The following is a 24,233-nucleotide window of genomic DNA, read 5'->3' on the forward strand; positions in this document are numbered from 1 at the left end:
TTTGTTTTGTTTTGTTTTTTTTTTTTTTTGTTTTTTTTGTTTTTTTTTTTTTTTTGAGACATGGTTTTACTATGTAGCCTTGGCTGGTCCAGAACACACTACGTAGATGAGGCTGGCCTCCAACTAACAGAGATCTGTCTGCCTCTGCCTCTCAAGTGCTGGGATTAAAGGTGTGTGGCAATCCATCAAACTTCATTGGCACTTAAATGTAAGTACCGGTTAAGAGTCGGTTAGGAGACTGAAGAGCTGGCTCAGCAGTTAAGAGCACTGGTTGCTCTTGCAGAGGACCTGGGTTCAATTATCTGTACTTGTATGTTGAACCATAATCATCTGTAATTCCATTTGTGGGGGATTTAATGCCCTCTTCTGGCCTCCAAGGATACCAGGCACATATATGATGCCCTTTCAGACAAACAGGCAAAACACTTAAAAGCATAAAATAAAAATGAATAAATCTTTTTTTAAAGAGGTGATCAGAATTTTCATGATTTAAGCTTGTATCAGGTAAGATTCTTTCCTCTGAGTAATCTCCATTTTAAGTTGTCAGAAGTTAACTTTCAGTGCGCTTGATATTTCTGCTCTTGTTTATATAACTTTTTAAAAATTGTTGTTACAAGTATCATTGCCAGGTGGCACACGCCTTTAATCCCAGCACTGGAGAGGCAGAGGAAGGCAGATCTCTGAGTTCAAGGCCAGCCTGGTCTACAGAGAGAGTTCCAGGACAGCCCGGGCTGTTACTCAGAGAAATCCTCCAACCTTATATGGTTGCTTTTAATAAAAAGAGTTACAAATCAGCTGAAATCAAAGTAGTCTTCCTTTGTTTTCCCTGTAAGAGGACAGAAATACAAGGTACAGTTGGTGGTTTTCAGCGTTCCAAAATTCCTTTTGACTTTTAAAATATGTAGAATATATAGACTTCCTGTGTTAATGGTCAGATTAGGAACTAACAGTTGCCCACTACCTGCATATGGATTTTGATCTTACTTAGAAAATAGTTTTTAAACCCTGTTAATTATCAAGAGTGCATTTGTACGTACTTTCTCTGCCTTTTCTTCCAGCAAGAGGTGAGTGTGATAAAGCAGACTTGGGATTATTTCATTTTTGTACAGAGGAAATTAAAATTTTAAAACAAACTCAGTTCCTTTAACCTTTTTCCTTTTTGTCATACATAGACTAGTTAAAATTGTTGTTCCCATACTTCCTGAGTAATATCTTTGTGTTGACATCACCTTAAAGGGGGAACATGATGTAAAATTATTTGTAAATAGAAATTCTATCTCTGAAATAGCCTGTGTTATAAAAAGTTCACAGACACCTATCCCATCTCCATCTCCATTTTTTAGTTGCCTGTACTTAAAAGCAGAATGTGGAAAACCTTGAGGCTGGAGAGATGGCTCCGTAATTATGAACACTGGCTGCTCTTACATAGACCCCTGGTGCTATTGCCAGCACCCACATGGCAGCTCACAGCCATCTGTACTCAGTTCCAGGGGATCCAGTGCTCTCTCTGGCACTGTATGCATGTGATACACAGACATACATGGAGGCAAAACACCCATACACACAAAATTTTAAAATGTCTTTTAAAAACAATATGAAGAGTTTAGGGTATTGGTTGCACAATGGCATGAATATTAACCTCACTGAACAGCTAATATTAAAAAATAATTAAGATAGACTTTGTTATGTGTATACTTTAATACATTTTAAAAGGAATAGTATGATAATTATATGCAAAGTAAAAAAAAAACCCAGCCATTTTACTCTAAAGTTTTTATCTAAGCATGAAAAATAAGGATTTGTAAGTAAATGTTGCTTTGATGTTCTGTTTCTCATACTCCAAATTCTAAATGTCCATCAACAGGTAAACTGTTAAATTGGTCCCTGGTGCATATACCTGTAATCCCAGACTTGGGACACAGAAGCATGTAGATCGATATAACTTCAAGGTTAACCTGATTTATGTGTGGAGTTGTAGGCTAGCTAGAGCTACAGAATGAGACCCTGTCTCAAAAGTAATAAAAGCTAAAAACGGGAATTTTAAGAGAAATTGTGAAATATTGTTACAAGGAACATCATGTTAATAGAAAGAAAAGTTACTGATATTCCCATCATCCAACATAGATGAATCCCTAGAAAAGTGTGCTGTAGAAAAGAAGGCAGGCAAAAACGGATGCATGCTTTGTAATTCCATTTATATAAATTCTAAAATGTACTCTTGACCACATGTAGTGGAATGCATATAATCCCAGTACAAAATTATTAGAATACTAAGTACTGTATTTAAACATACTTGTCAGTCCCTGTCCCCTCCCCCTCCCCCCACCACCCCTTCAGCTGAGGACTGAACCCAGGGCTTTGCACTTGCTAGACAAGTCCTCTACCACTGAGCTAAATCCCCAGTCCCGTTGTTGTTGTTGTTTTTTAACATGGGGTCTCAAAATGATTTTCCTTTATATCCTATGCTGATCTTGAACTTAAGATCTTTCTACCTCTGCTCCTCTCAAGTGCTAGGATTACAGGTATACCCCAGCATGTTTGTTTTTTTGAGATAGGGTTTCCCAGTAGCCACCTTGGCGGTCCTGGAACTCACTTCTTTGTAGACCAGATTGGCCTTGAACTCACAGAGATCTGCCTGACTGCCACCTGAATGCTAGGATTAAAGGCATGAGCCACCACGCCCAGCATAGATGTCATTCTTAATATAATATACAGGTAGACCATACACATACCAATTAAGGAATATATACTTTTTTCAAGGATAATTAGAGATAGGATCTCTCACTGATCTGGAACTCACCATGTAGGGTAAACTGACTGGCCAGCAAGCCCTAAAGATCCAGTGTTTTTGCCTTCCCCATGCTGGAATTGCATGCACATGCCATCACATCTAGCTTATTTGTTTGTTGGTTGAGACAGGGTCTCTGTATAGCCCTGGCTGTCCTGGAACTCACTATGTAGACCAGACTGGCCTCGAACTCACAGATCCTCCTGCTGCTGCTTCCTGAGTGCTGAGATTAAGAGCATGCGCCACCACTTCTGGCTCACATCTGTTTTACGTGAGCTTTCAAAATTCAACTCAGGTCATTATGCTTATGTGGTAAACACTTTACTGAACTCTCTCCCCAGCCCTAATTCAGGCCTTTAATTCAGGGCAATCTTTCTGCCTCAACCTCCTGAATGTTAATTAGAGTTATAGGCATGAGCCATCATGCCTGGCGTTCGTTATCTTCTTATTGCTATGATAGAGACCATGACCAACTTGAGAAGAAAGTAAGCAAGTTTATGTGGCTTACTCTTCCATATCACAGTTGAAGGAAATTAGGGCAGGAACTCAAGGCAGGGATCTGAGGTAGGGACTGAAGCAGGGGCCATGGAGAAACAGTTTACTGGCTTGCTCCTCATGGCTTCTCAGCCTGCTTTCTTATCTTATCTGGGACCACTTGCCCAATGTAGCACCACTTCCAGGAAGTTAAGCCCTCCCGTATCAAGCATTAATCAAGAAAATGCCCTCATTTCAAGGCATTTTCCCAATTAAGATCTTCTCTCCCAGATCGGTCTATATCAAATTGTCAAGAAACCAACCAGCACACAGTTGAGTCTCTGTTGTTTTTTAACTGAAAACAAACAATCCTCTTGCTAAAATGACATACTTTGGAGTAGCTTATTCTGATCTGTGTAACCACTTTATAAAAAAAAAAAAAAACTATAAATATCTATTTTACAGGTAAATCCTTCAAAACATTTAAAGAATTATAAAATATCAGTCATAAACTTTATGTCCTGGACCACATGAGAATTTGTCTCAAGAAAAGAAAAACAATAGGTTGTGGGTTTTCCTTTTTAGCTATTTAGAAAGTTTTAAATACTTGGGAAAGTATTAAGAGCCATATATTACATACCTCCTAGTCAGCTACAATGAATAGGTTGTTAATATTTGCTTTATATTCTCCACACACTAATTGCATTCTCTTATCAATCACATTCTCCTGTTGAACATCCTGTTCCCTACTAAAAATATGGTGATAAATGTGGTGCACATTCAGTCACATTTTATTATGTATGTATCCATGTTAGTATTTTGTTTGTTTGTTTGTTTTTGTTTTTGGAGACAGGGTTTCTCTGTGTAGTTTTGTGCCTTTCCTGGAACTCACTTTGTAGACCAGGCTGGCCTCGAACTCACAGAGATCCGCCTGCCTCTGCCTCCCGAGTGCTGGGATTAAAGGCGTGAGCCACCACTGCCCGGCCAGTATTTTGTTTTTTAATTGATAAAAAAAAAAAAAAAGTAGGATAGTACCATTATGTATGTAATGTCCAGGATTAAATTCAAAATTTGTATTTCACAGTGTGCATTTATATATTCATTCATTCCATTGAATTGTTATCAGCTATTCCATTTTTGCATATCCTTTCTCAGGTATTATTATTATTGTCATTATTATTATTACTATTATTACAAATAGTGCTAAATGTAAGTACCTTTATATAGGACTAAGAACAATTCCTGGGGACAGAGAATGCATGCATAGTTCTTTTAAATATTATTTTATTAATTTGTATATATGAGCCTGATGAGATTATTGCACCATGTGTATGCTCTGTAGGTAAAGGTGCTTGCTGCAAGTCTAATTTTTGTATTCTCTTGGTAAAAGGAGAGAAGTAACTCCCTAAAGTACTCCTCTGAATTCCACATGTGTACACATACACACCCATACCCACCCACAATACACACCCATGCAAAAATAAAAATGCAAGAAGAAAATAAATTAATATAATTTAAAAATAAAACCATGCCCTATTTGAAAGACTTAAATTCTCACCAGTATAAATAAGTAGGCTTAAAGAAATAGGTTGAGAGTAAAAGGATATTATTCAATAGAATAAATGGTACAGCCCCAGGAAATATCCTCCCTCTATATTTTTGGCCACAGTGAAACAAAAAAACCGAAGCTGTAGATTTTTTGTAGGCAGGAAGAATAATATTGGTTTCTCAAAAGTTCTAAGCTTTTCTAACAATGAAAGAGCTTCTTTTGTCCTTAGATAAGTTCAACTGATTGACCTATTTTGATTTGATTAGGACCATAATTGAGTAGTAAAAGATACCATCTTTATAAATCCATTCCATTGGCCCTGGTTCTTTACAAGTTAAATTCAATTAATTCTAAAATTGTCTTTATTCTGTTAACTCTTTTGGGTTATAGAAAGAGATTCTCTTCTTGCTTTAATAAGACCATGTTATAAGCATAGCATATCACAGTCTTCCTTAAAAACAATGTGATTGGTCTAATAGAGCTGAAAAACACTCAACATCAAAATTAATTATCATAAAATCAGAAAGCTTTGTCTTAGTTAGGGTTATTATTGGTGTGATGAAACACCATGACCAAAAGCAACTTGGAGAGGAAAGAGTTATCTGGCCTAAATTTCCACATCACTGTTCATCATTGAAGGAAGTCAGGAGAGGAAGTCAGACAGGGCAGGAACCTGGAGACAGCTGATGCAGAGGCCATGGAGGAGCGCTGCTTACAAACTTGTTCCCATGGCTTGCTCAGTCAGCTTTCTTATAGAACCCAGGACCGCCAGCCCAGGGTTCTATAAATTGGGCCCTCCCCAATCAATCACTAATGAAGAAAATGTTCTACAGGCTTACCTGCAATGCTGTATGTATATATTTATTTATTAAGTGGATGAATGTTCTGTTTTGTGCAAGAGCAGCCAGTTTTCTTAACTGTTGAGCCATCTCTCCAGCCCCTACAGTTTGTAGAAGCATTTTTTTTTCAATTGAGATTCCCTTCTGTCAGATGATTATAGCTTGTGTTAGGCTGGCATAAAACTAGCCAGCTATATATTTAAAGTTGTGTTCAAATCTACATATTATTTTGCATATGTATTCTATGCTGGTTTATTTAAGGGCTAACTGTATCATGTTTATATATACCACAAGCTTGCCTTTACCCTACCAAACTGACCATGACACATTTGTAATCCAAAATACTGGGAAGCAGGAAAGACAGGAATGCAGACTAATTCTTGGGTACATAATGAGTTTGAGGCCAGGCTGGACTACATGAAATCTTGTCTTGAAAAGAAAAAAGGGGGAGAAAATGAATTACACTATCAAGGTACTAGCACAAATAATTCAGTGTATAACATTTTTTATGTCCAACCAAGTTTTAAAGTGACTCCTTAAAGTTTTGTAAATAACTTTGCACTATAGAAGAATTTAAACATGTGTAAAGTAATGAATTCTCATGGATAATCAATAATTATTTCAATTTTTTATGATGAAGTTTGCACATTTTGTTCAGGTGTAAATTTTCCTGTGGCAAATAAATATTCAGATGAGTACATATATTGTTATTGGCTCAGTAACATGAACTCATGGCTGACATCCTCAACTCATGGTTGAGGCCTGAAGTAAGTTTCCTCAACACACATGTAACGAGTCTTTCTCTGTTGTGCCAGCCAGCTCCCAAAAAATGACGGGCAGACTTTTTTTTTTGGTTTTTCGAGACAGGGTTTCTCTGTGTAGCTTTGCACCTTTCCTGGGACTCACTTGGTAGCCCAGGCTGGCCTCCGAACTCACAGAGATCCTCCTGCCTCTGCCTCCCAAGTGCTGGGATTAAAGGGGTGCGCCACCACCGCCCGGCAAGACTTAATAATTACGAAAGCTTGGCCTGTAGTTTAGTACTTCTCCCTATATTTGTTTTATTCTATCACTAGATATTTTCTCAGTGTTCTAGGAAATATGTAATCAGTCGGCACACTCTTAACTACAGTAAAAACAGGAACATCTCTCAACCAAAATCCATGTCTCAGTTTAAAGAACCCAGGTATTCTTTAGGAGGTCATAAATTTAGTCCTGGACCTGTTAATATCATAAGGGATTAGCACCTAATTAGCACATGTACACCATCTGTTGCCAGAAAAAAATTATTGATAGCCTCAATAGTAATATGAGATTCTAGAGAAGGGCAAGTATCCAGGTAGAGACACTAGAGAACTAAACATCAAGTATCAATCAGATCAGTGTCTGTCTGTCTCTCTGTGTGTGCCTGTCTGCCTTCCTGACAACCCTTGTCTGTCTGTCTCTGGGTGGGTGAGTGATGGTGGTGTATATGCATGTTTGTATGCCTGTGAGTGCATGAGCCTGTAGAGACCAGAGATCAATGGGAGGTGTCTTTATTACTGGTTTTGGTTTTGGTTTTTTGTTTGTTTGTTTGTTTGTTTGTTTTTTGAGACAGGGTCTCTCTGTGAACATAGAACTTACTCCCCTACATTGCCTGGCCAGTGACACCCCTTCCCCAGAGTCTACACTGGAGTTAAAGATGTACACTGCTACATTCAGCTTTTTAGTCGGTACTAAAGACCCAAACGCAGGTCTTCATGCTTGAGCAACAAAAACATTACCCACTGAGGTACCTCTCCAGCCTCCGCATATATCCTAACACACATTTTCTTCTGCTTTATTTATAGTAGTAAGACATCTCTTAATGATCATTAATATAACTGAAGACTTATACAGCTTTCACATTTGGTCAAAATTAATTTTACAGCTAGATATGGTAGCACCCACCTGTGCTTATGCAGTTGAGAGGCTGACATAGGAAGATCTAGAACTTTAGACTAGCCTGGGCTACAACAGTCACTGTCTCAAAAACAACAAAAATTTTTAATTTGAGTATTGACCTCTAAGTGTTGTCAGTGGTGGGACCATTGTATTGGTGTATATAGTGTAGAAAAGACTGTTATATTTTCTGTTCATATATATGAATATGTAATTTTAATAAAATACCAGTCTTTTTTTTTTCCAGACAGTCTGTGTAGTCCTGATTGCCCTGGAGCTCACTATGTAGACCAGGCTGGCTTTGAACTCACAGAAATCCTGCTGACTCTGCCTCCCAAGAGCTAGCATTAAAGTCATGCACCACCACACCCAGCCTTAATTTTTCTTTAAGTTGGTCAAATAATAGTTACTTGATATAATTTCCTTTGACTAATAAGTAAATTATAGACATGATATTATATTTTTTTTGACATGATATTATATTTGACTCAAGGAATCCATGCAATATTTTAAAGATGTTGTAAGGTAAATGACTGAGTTTTATGAAATTATTTGAAAGAAAACCTCCTTCCCATTACCTTTTATGCATATTTATGTCATAGGTACCCGCAAGATGTGGCGTTACAGTCCGAGACAGTCTAAAGAAAGCGCTGATGATGAGAGGTCTTATCCCAGAATGCTGTGCTGTTTACAGAATTCAGGATGGGTATGGTTTGTATGTGTTGTGTGATTTTTCTCTGAAAAGAAATAAGACATAAAGCTTTGAGTTTATTTTGTAGTCTTTCTCCAAATCTAGGGAATTGAAAATCAACCTCAGAGACTGCAGAGATGGCTCAGTGAGAGCGCGGCTGCTCTTCCAGAGGACCTGGGTTCAGTTTTTAGCACCCACGTGACAGCTCATAGCCGGCTGTCACTCTGGTTCCAGGGGATCAAAAACCTTGTGGTCTCCTCAGGCATGCAGGCAAAATGCTCATACACACTAGGAAGGAAAGAAGGAAGGAAGGAAGGGAGAGAGGAAGGAAGGAAATATATTTAGAACATCAGCTTTAAAAATTGTGCTAATACTACTCTTAAAGAAATCTTGAAGGCTATTGGTAATTTATGTGGTTATACTGTTTATTCCTGTGGCAAATAAATGCCTTTATTAGAGTTTATAATTTTTGTAATTGGTGAACCATTAGAACAGTGGTTCTCAACCTGTGGGTCACAATCCCTTTAGAGATTCTAAATGGCCCTTTTACAGGGTCACCTAAGACCATCAGAAAACACAGACGTTTACATTGCAGTTCATAACAGTAACAAAATTACAGTTATGAAGTAGCATTGAAAATAATTTTATGGTTGGGGGTCACCACCACAAGAGGAACTGTAGTAAAGGGTTGCAACATTAGGAAGGTTGAGAACCACTGCTTGAGAATGTGATTAGTTTAGATAATGTGCCTTTGTATAGTCCTCCTTTTTAAATACAAGCTCATAGTTCCACAAAAAGTCTACCAAAATTAACATTTTATATTGAAGCATTTTTTATAAATAATATTGTTCCAAGATGTTTATGTTTTGAATCTACATTTTGAGGCATGTTGTTCCTTGAATGCTCTTTTTCTCTGAATTGGTAGATAAGACCATACCTGTGTGTTTTAGGGGTGCTTTTTTGTTTGTTTGTTTGTTTGTTTTTTAGTTTTTCAAAACAGGCTTTCTCTGTGTAGCCTTAGCTGTTCTTGGCTGTCCTGGAACTCACTCTGTAGACTAGGCTCAAAGAGATCCACCTGTCTCTGCCTCCCTAGTATTGGGATTAAAGGCGTGCACCACCACTGTCCAGCTTTGTTTTTTAAACCCCAGATACAATCTGGGTTTGGCTGTTGTACGTTTTTTCTGGAACTGACTTAAAAATGAATTTATTTACACTGCTCTTTGTCTAAGAGTAGTACACTTACTACTTAAAATTAGTACATTGGTGTTTTGCCTGCGTGTATATCTGTATGAGGGTGTCAGATCCCCTGGAACTGGAATTAAACTTAAAATTTGAGATTTTTTTGTTTTTTTTTTTTTTTTGTTTTTGGGTTTTTGTTGTTTTTTTTTTTTTTTTTTTTTTTTGGTTTTTCAAGACAGAGTTTCTCTGTGTAGCTTTTGTGCCTGTCCTGGATCTCACTGTGTAGACCAGAGCTGGCCTTGAACTCATAGAGATCCACCTGGCTCTACCTCCTGAGTGCTGGGATTAAAGGCATGCGCCACTGCCTCCCAGCTAAAAATAAGAAATTTTTAATGATGTAAAACCAGATATTCAAACCTCCTTATTATTAGCTCCTCCATAACCATGTTTATATCTTCAGCATGCTGTTTATAAATATTTTGGGGTACAGTAACCAAGAAAGGGCTGGACAGATGGCTCAGCAGTTAAGAGCACTGGCTGTTCTTTCTTCCAGAGGTCCTGAGTTTAATTCCCAGCAACCACATGGTGGTACACAACCATCTATAGTGGGATCTGATGCCCTCTTCTGACATAAAGTTGTGCATGCAGATAGAACACTCATATACATAAAATAAATCTTTTTTTTAAAAAAAAATCAAGAAAGGTTTTGCTTATGTTTTTTTCAGAGAGAAGAAACCAATTGGCTGGGACACGGATATTTCCTGGCTTACTGGAGAAGAGTTGCATGTAGAAGTACTGGAGAATGTCCCACTTACAACACACAACTTTGTATGTACATTTCCATATTTGAACTGTCAAAAAATGGTCAGTTTCTTTTGACTGTTTTTAAATTTAGGGAATATGAAATAGAGATAAGTAATTTTGTGATTGATAAGTTACCTAAGTTTTGTTCTTTAAAATCTTGTGTTTAAAGAATTTTATTTTAATATTTATTCTTTCTTTGTAACTTAATAAACATGTGACATGTCTCTTTAAAAGAACAAAAATTAGGGGCTGGAGAGATGTCTCAGTGGTTAAGAGTACTGGCTGCTCTTCCAGAGGACCCAGGTTCAACTCCCAGCACCCACGTGTAGCTCACAACTGTCTGTAATTCCAGTTCCAGGGGATCTGACACCCTCATACAGATATACACGCAGGCAAAACACCAATGTACATAAAATTAAAATAAAATAAGTAATTAAAAAAGGAATAAAAATTAGTATGATGTAAAAGTCTATCTAGTAAAGTGAAATTTTCCTAGAAGTCAGCATTTGTATAGATGAGTAGGTAATTATATGGTTTTCTGTATACACAAATGCATGGTGGTCAGCCCAAAGTTTGCTTGTTTTTTTCTCCATTACTTCCTATTCTCTCTTTCTTAAGGGAAAACTAGGCTCATGCTGTGTGATGGTCCTTGTTTTTAATTTTCTCATCAGTAGGACTTGTGAATGTCAATTTTTTTAGTTACACCTAGCTTTATTCTTGTAATGATTGCCTAGTAGCCTATAAAAATAGAAATTTGGCGCCTTTCCTCTACTAATAGAAATGTAAATTTTTATAGTTATAAAATACAATGTGCCAGGTTAGACTGCCTATATCTCGAGACACACGTTTGTATTGAACTCTCCTTGAGACTTTTCCTTTTGTTTTTGTATTTGGTAAAACTAGCTTAAGCTTGTTACTAGCATGCAGCAGCCTCCTCATCACCACCCCTCATTTACCATCCATCTTTAGATATGCTAAATTCTAGACTGAGCATAAGCAATGTCCCAGAAGAAATAATAGATCTTTTTAGGTTCACCTTTATTCATAAAAGTATCTTTGCAGACATAGGGTTTTCTTAAAATTCATACTCAAATGCATATCCACTTATTTTTACTCCTTCAGAGGTTCTGCTCTCTTCTCTATTCCCTTCCTCCCCCCACCCCCACATGTGTGTCGGTGACTGTGTATATAAAACCAACCACATATACATAGTTTGAATATGTATAAATAGCAGGAAGGACGCACTAGGTGGGCAAATGAAGGATGTTCAGGAGTTCATGATACAACAAACTGTCAGTGAGTAAGGATTTGAGTAGTTGGCTAAAAGGTCAGATTGTGTGTGTGTCTGTGTCTGTGTTTTCTGAAATAATGGCAGCATCACTAAAGATGCTTACTTTGGCAGTTATTCACTATGTAAATAAATATCAAAGGAGGTATTTTTCACTTCTGTATAATCACAGGCAAAGGGAAAAGGAGGAAAGCTAGAAACAACTTTGACTTTTTAACATGCTTCCTCAGGTGATGGGGAGACTAAAGAAAACAGACCTCACTATATAAAGGTTTTTAAAAGGCCAGAGTGGATTATGTGCCATTCTATAATTTTGAGTAACTGTTGATTAAATAACTATTTTTTTAAAATAGAATTTTGAGCTGGGCATGGTGGCACACACCTTTAATCCTATCACAGGGAGACAGAGACAGGCAGATCACTGGGAATTTAGAGACAGCCTGGTCTACATAGTAAGGCCCTGTCTCAAAAAAGAAAGAAAGTTTCAGAGCAGATGTGGTTTTCCATACCTGGAATTCTGGTACATGGGAGGCAGAAGCAAGAGGCTGGTTGAAAGTTCAAGATCATCTTCTATCACGAAAACCATTTAAATAGAGAGAAGGTAATTTGGTGTTAAAATCAAATGTATCATGAATATCATTTATATGTAATAAAGTATATAAAATTTTAAGTTATATTTCAGGTAACTACTGCCATAGGTTTATGTATATACTGGATCATGATATAAAATAAACTATATTTATTACTTACTGATTATGGTTCTTAAAAAGTGAAAACCTAGACGATTGAAAATGCACAACCAAGAATGAAGTCATCCTTACTATCAACATTCTGAAATAGTCACTAAGAGCTTTTCTGTTACATAATTTTCTGCCTATTACCTACTAGGGCACATAAGTAGTTTACATAATCTCTCCCTTGGGAAGAGAGATCCCTTAGTATAGTGCTGTGTCTTTGACACCTGTTGTACATTAAAAGTCACTGATAATTTTTTCAAGATTCCTGAACATTTATTTATTTTATTTTATGAAGTTCGTCTGAAAGCATAGGCTGAAAATAAGTCCACATCAGACATTCTTCCAGAGGTGTCTTAAGAATATGTTAAAGTTTAAGGGGAGAGGTTTCCTTTCTTACTGAAATTTCAGAGCTAAGCTTTAAAAGTTGCTGAATTCAACAATAATATCTCCTGTATTACAAACAATTCAGTTCATAATTCTGTGGTCAGATAAAATAATTCCCATTACACCTTAATATAATTACAGTGTTGATTTCATGAAGCCACTGATAATTTTTAATAGTTTCTGTTTTAAGCTCTTGGGTAATTGTTTTTATATTACTAAATATCTTTTAGCCACAGTTTCTTGCTTTATCAACTTTAGACATCATATGCTGGTTGCTGATTTTATTAGGATTAGCTCATTTGCAGCATTATGACCCTCTCTCCTCTCCTCCATCTTGTTGTTCTGTTTGATAACTATGAAAGTTTAAATAAGTATATCTTTGTTTCTTGTGCTGGTAGCTCTGGCAACTATTTTTCTTACTTTCCCTCTTAATGCATTAATTAAATGATACCTTTGGTTTTTCTTCCTCTTTTTTTTTTCTACTTTTTAATGTTTTCAAGCTTGAAATCAGTTATTCTTTTTAAAATCAGTTTTTAAATTTTTTTGAGATTTTCATACATGTGTCTCTTTAAATGTTGCTTGCTGACCTCTTGGGATTGGGTAACACATCCAGGGGCTCAGTTCTTGTATTTGTTGTGTCATCTTTTGAATCTTTAAGTTGGATACTAGGATGAAATAGTATTTCAACTCCCCTGGGTTTTAATATTATATTTGGTATGTGACTTTATATACTATAATTATATTTAAAAATTGTTATTTTAAGTAAGAGTGAATGTGTTGCTTTATAAAGGATTCTTTGAAGTATTTGAAACCCTTTATGATTTTTCACTTTGCAGGTACGGAAAACTTTTTTCACCTTAGCATTTTGTGACTTTTGTCGAAAGCTGCTTTTCCAGGGTTTCCGCTGTCAAACATGTGGTTATAAGTTTCACCAGCGTTGTAGTACAGAGGTTCCACTGATGTGTGTTAATTATGACCAGCTTGAGTAAGTAATCCACAAAGAACCTCTTTGCTACTACTTTATAGTTACATTTTCATAATATGACACTAGTATACTTTGAAAGCCAGTGAGGGATGTTCTGCCCGATGCACTTGTTCCAGAATAGTTCAAGTCTCATCAGGAAGTAACACATAGTGCAGGTGGCTCTTCTCTCCCAGGTAAAGGAACACTGAGTCCACTGCACATGAAGTTTACATTTCATGCTCTCTTCCTTAGAAAACCACTTTTATATAGTTTGGGGGTGGATATAGAACAAAGTTTGAATTAAGAACAGTGGGTCTGATTCTGTGATCTATTTTGCTAATTATGTTGGTATTCTTTCCTCACGCTTCACCTCACCCATGTCTGTCTGTTTCACCTTTGGCCCTTTTCCTTTTATTTAAAGGAATAATTATATACAATTTATTTCTTTCTAAAATTTCTTTTTTCTTTATTCTATAGTATGTCTAATAGACTAGATGTACTCTATTGTAATTTTTTTCTGTAATTCTTTTTGTTGCTCCTGAAATGGAATTTGACTTTTAAGTAAATTATAATGATATATCCAACTTAGCAGCTACTCAGGCAGAAGCCTCTGTAAGTTCAAGGCCAGCTTGGTCTACACAATGAGTCAGGGCTACGCAGTGAATCTGTCAAAGAAAAAAAACAAAAAGGGTAATCTAACCTACCACTAGATATTTTCCTTTTAGTTTTTAAGCCACAAAGCATGATTTTCCCCCTGTAATATATAGAAATTGATTGAAAAGAACAATTAGTTTTAGATCTCAGCTTGCCCTTGAAAGTACAATGTAATTTGTTGCTGGGAGGTGGTGGCGCACGCCTTTAATCCCAGCACTTGGGAGGCAGAGGCAGGTGGATCTCTGTGAGTTCGAGGCCAGCCTGGGCTACAGAGTGAGTTTCAGGAAAGGGGCAAAGCTACACAGAGAAACCCTGTCTCAAAAAAACCAAAACAAACAAACAAACAAACAAACAAACAAACAAACAAACAATGTAATTTGTTAAAGAAACTTTTAGACAGACATATACTTAATTGAATTTTAACAGTTGTTTGCAAAAGTAAAACTTGATTTCTCGTATTTTTCCATTACCTCTGTGTTCTTGTGTATTGAAGCTTCTGGGTTTTGCACAAGTTAGGTTTGTTTTGTTTTGTTTTGTTTTTGCCTCACAGTTTGCTGTTTGTCTCCAAGTTCTTTGAGCATCACCCAGTACCACAGGAGGAGGCCTCCTTAGCAGAGACTGCCCTTACATCTGGATCCCCTTCTGCACCCCCCTCAGACTCTATTGGGTATGATTTGATTCCTGCTGTTTAATGACATGCTATTTGAACTGCCTTCCTGTGGATCTTTTGGGTAATTGTAAACCTTTCCAACATTGGAGCTGTTAAAATTATGGATATTTTCCCCCAATAATGTATTTTATCGCAGCATTTAAGTATTTACATGCATTTGTACAGAATGGGATAAAAAGCCTGGTATGGTGGTTACACCTTTAATCTCAGCACTCGTGAGGCAGAAGCAGGCAGATCTCTGTGAGTTGGAGGCTGGCCTGGTCCACACAGTAAGTTATTACCTTGAAAAAACAAACACACACACAATCAATTAGTCAATCACTAGGATTAAAGCTGGTGTAGACTATATTTTAAGATCAACTGTGAAAAAAAGCAACATAAAATTTTTTGTTTTGTTTTATTTTGTTTTTGGAGCTGAGGATCGAACTAGGCAAGCGCTCTACCACTGAACTAAATCCCCAACCCCACAACATAAAATTTTTACACTCTTTTATTTACCATTTTATCAAGTAATGTTATGACTTCTACTTAAAAAAATTAACAGACAAGTTGATGACAATTTTTTTAAAAGTACAAATCATAATAGAGTATTATTAAACTTTGTGATAAAATAAATATTTTATATTTATAGAATGCAAGAAAATATAATGTACTCAAGAATGTGTAATGGAGATGAGATTTGAACTTATCTTTAAAAAATTGCTAGAAGCTGAATGAACTTAGGGTATCAAAGCCGGTATTAGGGTCCAGAGAAGAAAGCAGGTTTCAGAGTCAGTCAGAAAGCTTTTATAAATTCAGAAGTAGCATTTGTGAGCCTGATGTGATTCACACTTCTAGAATCCCAGCACTTAGTAGGCTGAAGCAGAAAGTTGGTGAGTTTGAGCCTAACCTTTGCTACATCACAATAAAAAACTGGAAGAGGAAAAATGCCATGTGTGTGACCAAGTAGTAAAGAATCTTGACATTTAGGCTGGTATTTACTTGAGATATGATGACATGGGAGAATAAAGGTTTTCAAACAAGTTACCAATGTGATAAAAATTATTTTAAAGGGAAAATTCACTTAGCAGTGAAATACAGATAGACAGGAAAAAAAATAGGGTGAAGAAGACGACCTAAGCTGAGGGAAAGCAATATGCAGAAAGGAAGGATATTCCTAAAGGACAAAAAAAAGTAGTAAGATACTATCAGTTTAGGAGAAAAAGCAAGAATTTACTGTAAAAGTATCTCCAAGGCATTATATTCATAGTAAGAAAAGAGACAATATTTTAAGTTGGCTTTTACTCTTACTCTTTTCCCATTGTAATTGAAGCAAGATTATTAATGCCGTGTCTGGAAGTATATAATTTTTAAAAAGGACATTTCCAGATAGCATTCTGGCTTAGAATGTTTCAGAAGTGTTTAATTCATAAGTATTTGTTTTAATTTTACCTGCTTCCTCCTATTCTTCACAGTATGTTATTTCTTTGGACCTTAAAAAAACTATTTATGTATTGTGTGAATGGTGATATGTAGGTGTTTGTGTAAGTGTGAAATGCCATGGTCTTGTGTAGAAGTCAAGGGACAACTTTCTGGAGTCAGTTCTCTCCTTCCATTGTGGAACCAGGGATCAAACTGAGGTGCTTAGGCTAGGACAGGCATTTACACACACAGCCACCTGTCTGGCCCATACTTCTTTACAGACTTATACCAGAAGGAATGATAACAATAAGTTGATACTTTTAATAGGTCTGCAATTTTTATGAAGCCAGACTTCCTAAGGTCTCATGGGTTACAAAAAAATTAACAAAATAAATTTATATTTCCAAGAGTAGTGGCTCATTTCTATAATCTCAGTACTTGGGAGGCTGAGACAACAGGATTGCCATGAATTTGAGGTCAGCCTAGCATGAGCAAGACCTAGTCTCAAAAATAAATTGGACGATAAGTATGTAGCTCATTCAATAGAGTGCTTGCCTAGCATGCACAAAGCCTTGAATTTTATTCTTAGCATCACATACACTAGACATGCTGGTTAATTCTAATCCCAGTACTTGGGGATAGAAAAGGGAGAATCAGAAGTTCAAGATAATTCTCAGGAAGTGTTAGGCAGCCTAAGACACATGAGGCCCTATTTTAAAAAGGGAGGGAAGGAGGCAGGCTAGAAAGTTGGCTCAGCAGCTCAGCTGTGCAAGAATGAATAACAGAGTTCAGATCTTAGCACCCTCATTACAGCCCAGGCATGCTTCCATGCACACCTGTGAGGCTAGCAGCAAAAGGGGTAGAGACAGGAGGATTTCTGGGACTAGCTGGCTTGCAATCTAGTTGAAAGGGTTCAAGTTCCAGGTCAAGGAAGAAACCCTTCTGTAAATAAGGCGGAAAGTAATAGAGAAGGCCACCTGATGACCTCCTTTGGGTTCTGGCATGGGTCTACCTCTCCCTGCACCCCTCTCCACCTCCCCCCCCCCCACAGTTGGGAATGTGTGTGAGATGAGATAGCGCCTCAATAGGTAAAGTGCTTGCCATAAAAGCATGACTATGTAAATTTGACAAAGGCCAAATGTGGTGCTAATCCCAGCATTCCTAGAGCAGGATGGGAGATAGAAGCAAGAATATCAGCAGAAGTCTACACAGCACAGCAGTAACGAGACCTTGCCTCAAAAATAGGAAGAGAACTGGCTCCAAAGACATTCTTACCTCCATGTGTGCTCAATGGGATGTGCACACCTGCAAACACACACACAATAATAATAAGTTTTAAAAATAAAACAGTTTTATTTTAAATAGTCAATGTATTTTTATATCACTAGGAAATGCAACCACTATGTAGTTTTGTCAGATTGTAACAGTTATCTCTGTTGGCTCTGTTATTAGTTGTATGTTTTTATAAATGATAGAATCAAAATGTTGTTGTGATTTTAATTAATCCTTTGGCTATGGCAATTTCTCCTGATATAGTCTATAGACCTGTGATGCTTTTCTAATGGTAGGTCCCAGTTCTGTGAGCAGAGTTGTAGAATATAATGAAATGAGCTTGGCCTCTCTGTAGGGTCATTATGGTAACAATACAGTTTGTCTTCCAGTACAGGAATGCTGTTTTAAAACTGAGAAAACATTTGCCTCTGCCACATGTATTTTTTTTCTTGACTAGAGTGAAATGGATTCTAGTCTTGAAAAATGTGCAAACTTCTCTACAAGTTAATCTCCTAATGCTTTTATGTCAGTGTGTAAAATTACCTTTGTAAAGATAGAAGCCAGTTGTATTTAGTCAGGGTTCTCTAGGGGAACAGAACTTATAAAATGAACTTAGAGTGTGTATGTCTACATATCTGTATCTAGATATAAATATGTTTATAGATTTTGTATATTTTATATGAATTTATTAGAATGGCTTACAGGCTGTGGTCCAACTAGTCCAACAGTGACTGTCCACTATTGGAAGGTCCAACAGTTAATGGTTGTTCAGTCTGCATGCCTCAGTTGGTCTTCACTTTGTGCCAGAGTCCTGAAGTAGTCTCTAATGCCCGTGAAGAAATGTACTTGCTAATGAGAGCAAGAGCAGGCAGGCAAAGAGCAAGCAGCAGACTTCCTTCTTCTGTGTCCTTGTATATAGGCTGCCAGCAGATGGTGTGGCCCAGATTCTAGGTGGATCTAGCTACATCAAAAGATCTGGATTAAAGGTGGATCTTCCTACCTCAAAGATCCAGATTAGAAGTGGGTCTTCCCACTTCAAAGGGTGTAATTAAGAAAACAAGCCCACACATGTGCCCAGATGCTTGCATTTTAGTTAATTCCAGATGTAGTCAAGTTGACAGTCAACAATAGCCATCATGTCGATTATGTTCTGTATTACAATATTGCATTTGTTACTAGTCCTGACAACAGTTATAATGGTCCCGAAACAAGTATGGGTATAACAAGAAATTTTGAAAAATTAATATATTGCTTAGTGTAGAATACAAAGTAAGAGATAATTACTTCCTTTTTTGTATATCAGTGAACAGAAACAATCGCTTTGTTTGCTTCAAAAAATTTTAAATAGTTTAACCTAAAACTGGAACCTTAAACTATTAGTAATTTGCTAGGGATGTCTTTTTGTATGCTATGAATGTGTTGTTCTGATTGGTTGATAAATAAAATGCTGATTGGCCAGTAGCCAGGCAGGAAGTATAGTATAGGCAGGATAAGCAGAGAGGAGAATGCTGGGAACAGGAAGGCTGAGTCAGGAGTCTCCAGCCAGACACAGAAGAAGCAAGATGTCAAGGCAGAACTGAGAAAAGGTACCAAGCCACATGGCTAAACATAAATAAGAACTATGGGTTAATTTAGGTGTAAGAGCTAGTCAGTAATAAGATTGAGCTAATGGCCATACAGTTCGTAAATAATATAAGCTTCTGTGTGTTTACTTGGGTCTGAGCGGCTGTGGGACTGGCGGGTAAGAGAGCTTTGACCTGACCACCGGCAGGCCGGGGTACAAGAAATCTTCTAGCTACAGTAACTTTCTAAGGAGTGTTAGAATTAAAGTGCTGTTTATTTTTTAATTTTAAAAAGGATTGTGGAAGGGTCAGTAAAAAGATATGCCACTGGGAGAAAGTCATCTAGAAGCTGGCCAAGTCCTCCATAGATGTTATTAATTACCTTGCTCCAAGGAAGATGCCACAGCATGCAGTTTTCTGAAAACGATGAGAGTTGGGAATATACTAGCTTAAATTAAACAAAATCAAAACAGACTAAATGAGAACATACCTGTTACCTAAACCAGACTTGTGGTGGATAGGCCCATGCTCTTTTTGGGAAGATATTCATGAGAAGCCAAATTATTATTAGATTTTTGTTGTTGTTGTTGTTGTTAAGCATTGAATTAAGACTTTGTGTACATATTTGAATACATTGGAGTATGGTAATGAAATATTTTCCATAATTATCATATATTTGCCTTCAAGGCTAGACAAAGTTAACTTTGAACCAAGGCACACCTTCACCCTCCAGATGGTATTAATATATCACATTGATTTTATGTAACAAGCCTCATCTTTTACCAGATTAAATGCAGGGTTTTGTTTCTCCTTGTTTGTGGATCACTGTCCTTTGTATACAGAGTTCTGGCTTGTTATTCAATTCATATTTCTGTCATAGTCTTAACTCAGTAAATTTCAGGAAAGATTTATTGCCTGGCTACCTGTTCTAGGTCACATTTTATATTGATTATACTATTCTATGGAGTTCTGGTTAATTCAGGGTTTTCCAGTTTTTAGTCCTGAGTTAAAGGGTTCTATTGTTCTAAGACTACAAGTAGCTTATCAGTTTGTATTTTACAATACTTTATTAACTAGTAGCATTTAACTGTTCAAAAATTCCTTAGCAAAGGCCATGTTTAGCTTTATAAAGCAAGAATAAGGACAGCTTTTTGACACAAACTGAGAGTTTCTTGATAGCCAGAAAACATAAAGGACACAGAAGAAACATGGTAACTTTCCCAAAATCCCATTTCATTAATCGTAATTGGGTTTATGCTCATTCTTTTAGTGAATAATGTTTTTGCTGTTCATTTCTAAACACTCATGTAGTTAATATCTCTTAAAGTGTTTTCCTTTATCCTTATGACCATGTGCTCCAGATTCTGATGACATGCTTTATTCAGAAGCTTTTTCCCCCACTCTTAACCTTTACTCCTCAAATTTTCATTCTATCCTTTCCTATTACTTTATTTTTTTTTTTTAAGATTTATATACTTATTAGGTATACAGTTTTCTGTCTGCACGTATGCCTGCACGCCAGAAGAGGGCATCAGATCTCATTATAGATGGTTGTGAGCAGCTATGTGGTTGCTGGGAATTGAACTCATGACCTCTGGAAGAACAGCCTGTGCTTGTAACCTCTGAGCCATCCCTCCAGCCCTACTTTTTTCTTAAAATTTTTATTAAATTTATTTAGTATGTGTGGGTGCACATGCACATGCTCTGAGGCACATGTGTGGAAGTCAGAAGACAGCTTTGGAGAATTAGGTCTCCTTCCACTGTATAGGTCCCAGGGATCAAACCCACATCATTAGGCTTAGGAGCGAGCGCCTTTTTATCCACTGAGTGATCTCACTGGCCTCTCCTTTTGTATTTTCTTACCATTCTTTTCTAATTACCCTTATTTACTGTCTTTTTGTTATCTCAGCATTGTTTTTCTAGTCTAATAACAATTAAATAAAGCCGGTTAGTTTTTATAATATGGGGTAAAATGATGTACCAGTTGAATTTAGTCAGAGCCTCACTCTCCCAAGTAGTAATCACTTCCCTACTCCTGAGGATCTTTTCTGAGGGGTCTAGAGTCTTTATAAATATATATACTCTAGTTTGAAATTTTTAGTGTGCTTCATGCCAGGCTCTTTTAGGCCAGCCATCATAGATTCTATTATCTATGGGGAAAAAAATAGGTCACTCTGTAACCTATTAGAGTATTTTAATCAAAATAATTTTAGGACTGGAAGACTGCTCGGTAGCCGAAGTGCTTGCCATGCAAGCTTGAGGACTTGAGTTTGGATCCCCACTGCCCACTTAGAGAGCTGGGCTGCGCTGTCGGAACCCATGACCCCAGTGCTGGGAAGACAGAGACAAGAAGATTTTTGGAGTTTGCTGGCCAGCCAGTCGAACCAATTGTAAACTCTGGGTTCAATGAAAAGACCTTGCCTCAAAAAATTAGGTGGAAATTAAGAAAAAAGACGCCTGACACCAGTCTCTGACTTCCCTGTGCACTTCCAAACCACACACCCCATGACACCAGTCTCTGGCTTCCCTGTGCACCTCCAAACTACACATCCCAAATCTTTTATTTTAATATTTGCTTCAGTGTTTAATATTATATGATCTTTTTTGTCTCTGATGTTAATGATGAGACATGAAAAACATTTTGAATATGAAAGATAATTGGTACCATACCATATTATCTTCTGAAATTTTGAAAATGATCTTTTGATATTGTAGAAATTGTAATTAAAACATGGGCATTAAGCAGCAGTTATGTCTTTGGGGTCATGAAATATATAGGTATATTCTCAAAACTATTTGTAACTTCCTAAGTACTTCCTTAAATTTTTCATTTGAGTAACTTCAGATTATGAGAAATAGTATATAAGAAACATAGCATATTTTATTCAGCTAGTCTCTACCTGGAGCATTTTATTTCTATATATGATTTTAAAGGACAAGAGCTGCTTCTGCTGATTAACCACAGGTAATTTCTAGCTGTTCATAGATTCCTCTGGAGTTTTCTGCATCAGAATCATTGTTTTTATATCATTGATAGTCCCTGGAAGGTCTGCTTTTGAGCAAAGCTTTGGCAGTATTAGTTGTAGTTACGTTTTTTTAAACTAATGCTTGTTTTAAAGCCATTACTATTGGAATTTTGGTTCTTTAGAGATTATCATATTAAATACAAAAATCTAATAACTTTCATTTTAAGTATTATTATCTATACAATTGCTCCAAATCTTATTTTCCGGTGACTTGATTTTTCCAGGCCCCAAATCCTCACCAGTCCATCTCCTTCAAAATCCATTCCAATTCCACAGCCCTTCCGCCCAGCAGATGAAGATCATCGGAATCAGTTTGGGCAGCGAGACCGGTCCTCCTCAGCTCCCAATGTTCATATAAACACAATCGAACCTGTCAATATTGATGTAAGTACTAGCACTGCTAGAACTAAACAACTCAGGTGTGCTTTTTGTTTTTCTATTTTTAATACAGATTGGAAGTAAATGCCACCTTTCATTTGTCATTTAAATGCTAGGTTTATATGAATTACAGATCCAGAAACCCTATCATCTTCTAGGACGATATTAACAAGTTACAGTTATTATCATTTTTTTCTGACACTATCTCTGAAAAAATTTTAAGTTAAAATGATTTGAATATGAGAATTAATAAAAGCCCTTCAGTGAATTTATGAAGTCCTCTCTAAGATTTTTGTGCAATTATTACTGTGTTATAAAAATGACATTAAGAATTTATATTTTTCTGTCATGAGTTTGGCATTATAACCAACAAAAGCAATTCTTCATTCATATTTTAGATCATATAGTTAAAACTATAACTTAAATTTTATTAACTGAAAGAAATACTTTATTATAAATTTTAATTTAATTATCAAGATAAATCACAAGTCAAGGATTCTAAAATCAGACTTTCTTCCTACTTTTTATTATGTTTTTTTCCCCTATAATTTGGGCAGAGTAAATTCATTAAGTGGCTTTTTCCTAGTGCCATTGTTAACTGAGGCCATCCTGTCTCTATGTAAACCTAAATTCACAGGAAGTGAGAAGTAGAAGAGGGAGATAGGGAATAAGGAGCTTGAGAAATAAGGAGTCAAAGTGTATTTCTAGGTTAGGCGTGTTCTCGGTGTGTTCAATAATCTTCATATGTATTTGAAATTTTTCTTTTTTTTTTAACGGCTTTTCTTTCTTTCTTCTTTTTTTTTTTTTCTTGTGTTTATCCTCCTGGTTTCTTGGCCTTGGCTATTTGAAGAATCGCTTTATGTCTTCTTCTTTCATCCTTTTCGTAACTGCCATAACAGAACACATTTTCCTCTTTATGTATGTCTCAGACTGTTCTGACTTACGATACCACCATTTGACTGCACCATCCTCCGTTTGAAGAGTTACTACATTTGTTCCTACCATTAATTCTTCTTCATCCATTTCCATCCTGGTGCTCTCACCAGAATGGTTTTTAATGACACTTTTGTCATCCGTTCCCTTGTTTAAAAGCTTTCAGTAAATTAAAATTTTTATTTAAGCTCAGTCACTTATTATCTGAGAAAAAATGACTTACCTTTGACTCTGGGCTCAGCAAGTAGGGATTTAGGATGAATTAACACACCATCTTTGCCCTCTACGATGTCACAGTTTAGTGCATGAATCAGACATGCAAGTAATCACAAAAATATATAACGTTAGTTCACAGAAAGGCTGTGATGAGCTCTACCTGGTTAGATGTAAGAATATTTAGCTTTGAAGGAACGACCTTGAAGCTATACTATAGAAGGTAAATGCTAGGGATTTATTAAGGTCACTATATAGGGAATTATTTTCTTAAAGGTATTTGTTAAGGAAACAGTATATACAAGGTTATAGAGTTGCCTTTACATGGAAGAAGTTAATAGTTGATATCATAGGAGTCCAGGGTTCAGGAAAGGGCTGACAAATGGTGGAGGGTCAGTAGGAAATGTCAACACTGACTGATTTCATACATGACTCTAAAGGAATGGTAGGAGTTCTGAAACACATTGGGAGGGGGACTACAACTCATTCTGTAGCCCAAAGTGATCTTGA

The 24,233-nt window shown here is 36.6% G+C and overlaps 1 protein-coding gene across 10 annotated transcripts in view; it reads left to right on the forward strand.

The window, feature by feature from the left end:
* Positions 1-24,233, forward strand: part of Braf (B-Raf proto-oncogene, serine/threonine kinase) — a 137,919-nt gene that overhangs the window by 58,732 nt on the left and 54,954 nt on the right. For 6 of the 10 annotated variants that reach the window (XM_042273090.2, XM_042273097.2, XM_076566488.1 and 3 more), the window contains exons 4-8: positions 8,170-8,273; positions 10,163-10,265; positions 13,487-13,635; positions 14,819-14,935; positions 22,424-22,583. In XM_042273090.2, coding sequence (XP_042129024.2) covers positions 8,170-8,273; positions 10,163-10,265; positions 13,487-13,635; positions 14,819-14,935; positions 22,424-22,583 — 633 coding nt within the window. Of the gene's footprint in view, positions 1-8,169; positions 8,283-10,162; positions 10,266-13,486; positions 13,636-14,818; positions 14,936-22,423; positions 22,584-24,233 lie in introns of all 10 variants that reach the window. The other 4 variants (XM_076566487.1, XM_076566486.1, XM_076566489.1 and 1 more) reach the window with 1 other exon arrangement.

Source organism: Peromyscus maniculatus, chromosome 3 (assembly GCF_049852395.1).
Source record: "Peromyscus maniculatus bairdii isolate BWxNUB_F1_BW_parent chromosome 3, HU_Pman_BW_mat_3.1, whole genome shotgun sequence".
Taxonomy (NCBI): Eukaryota; Metazoa; Chordata; class Mammalia; order Rodentia; family Cricetidae; genus Peromyscus; species Peromyscus maniculatus.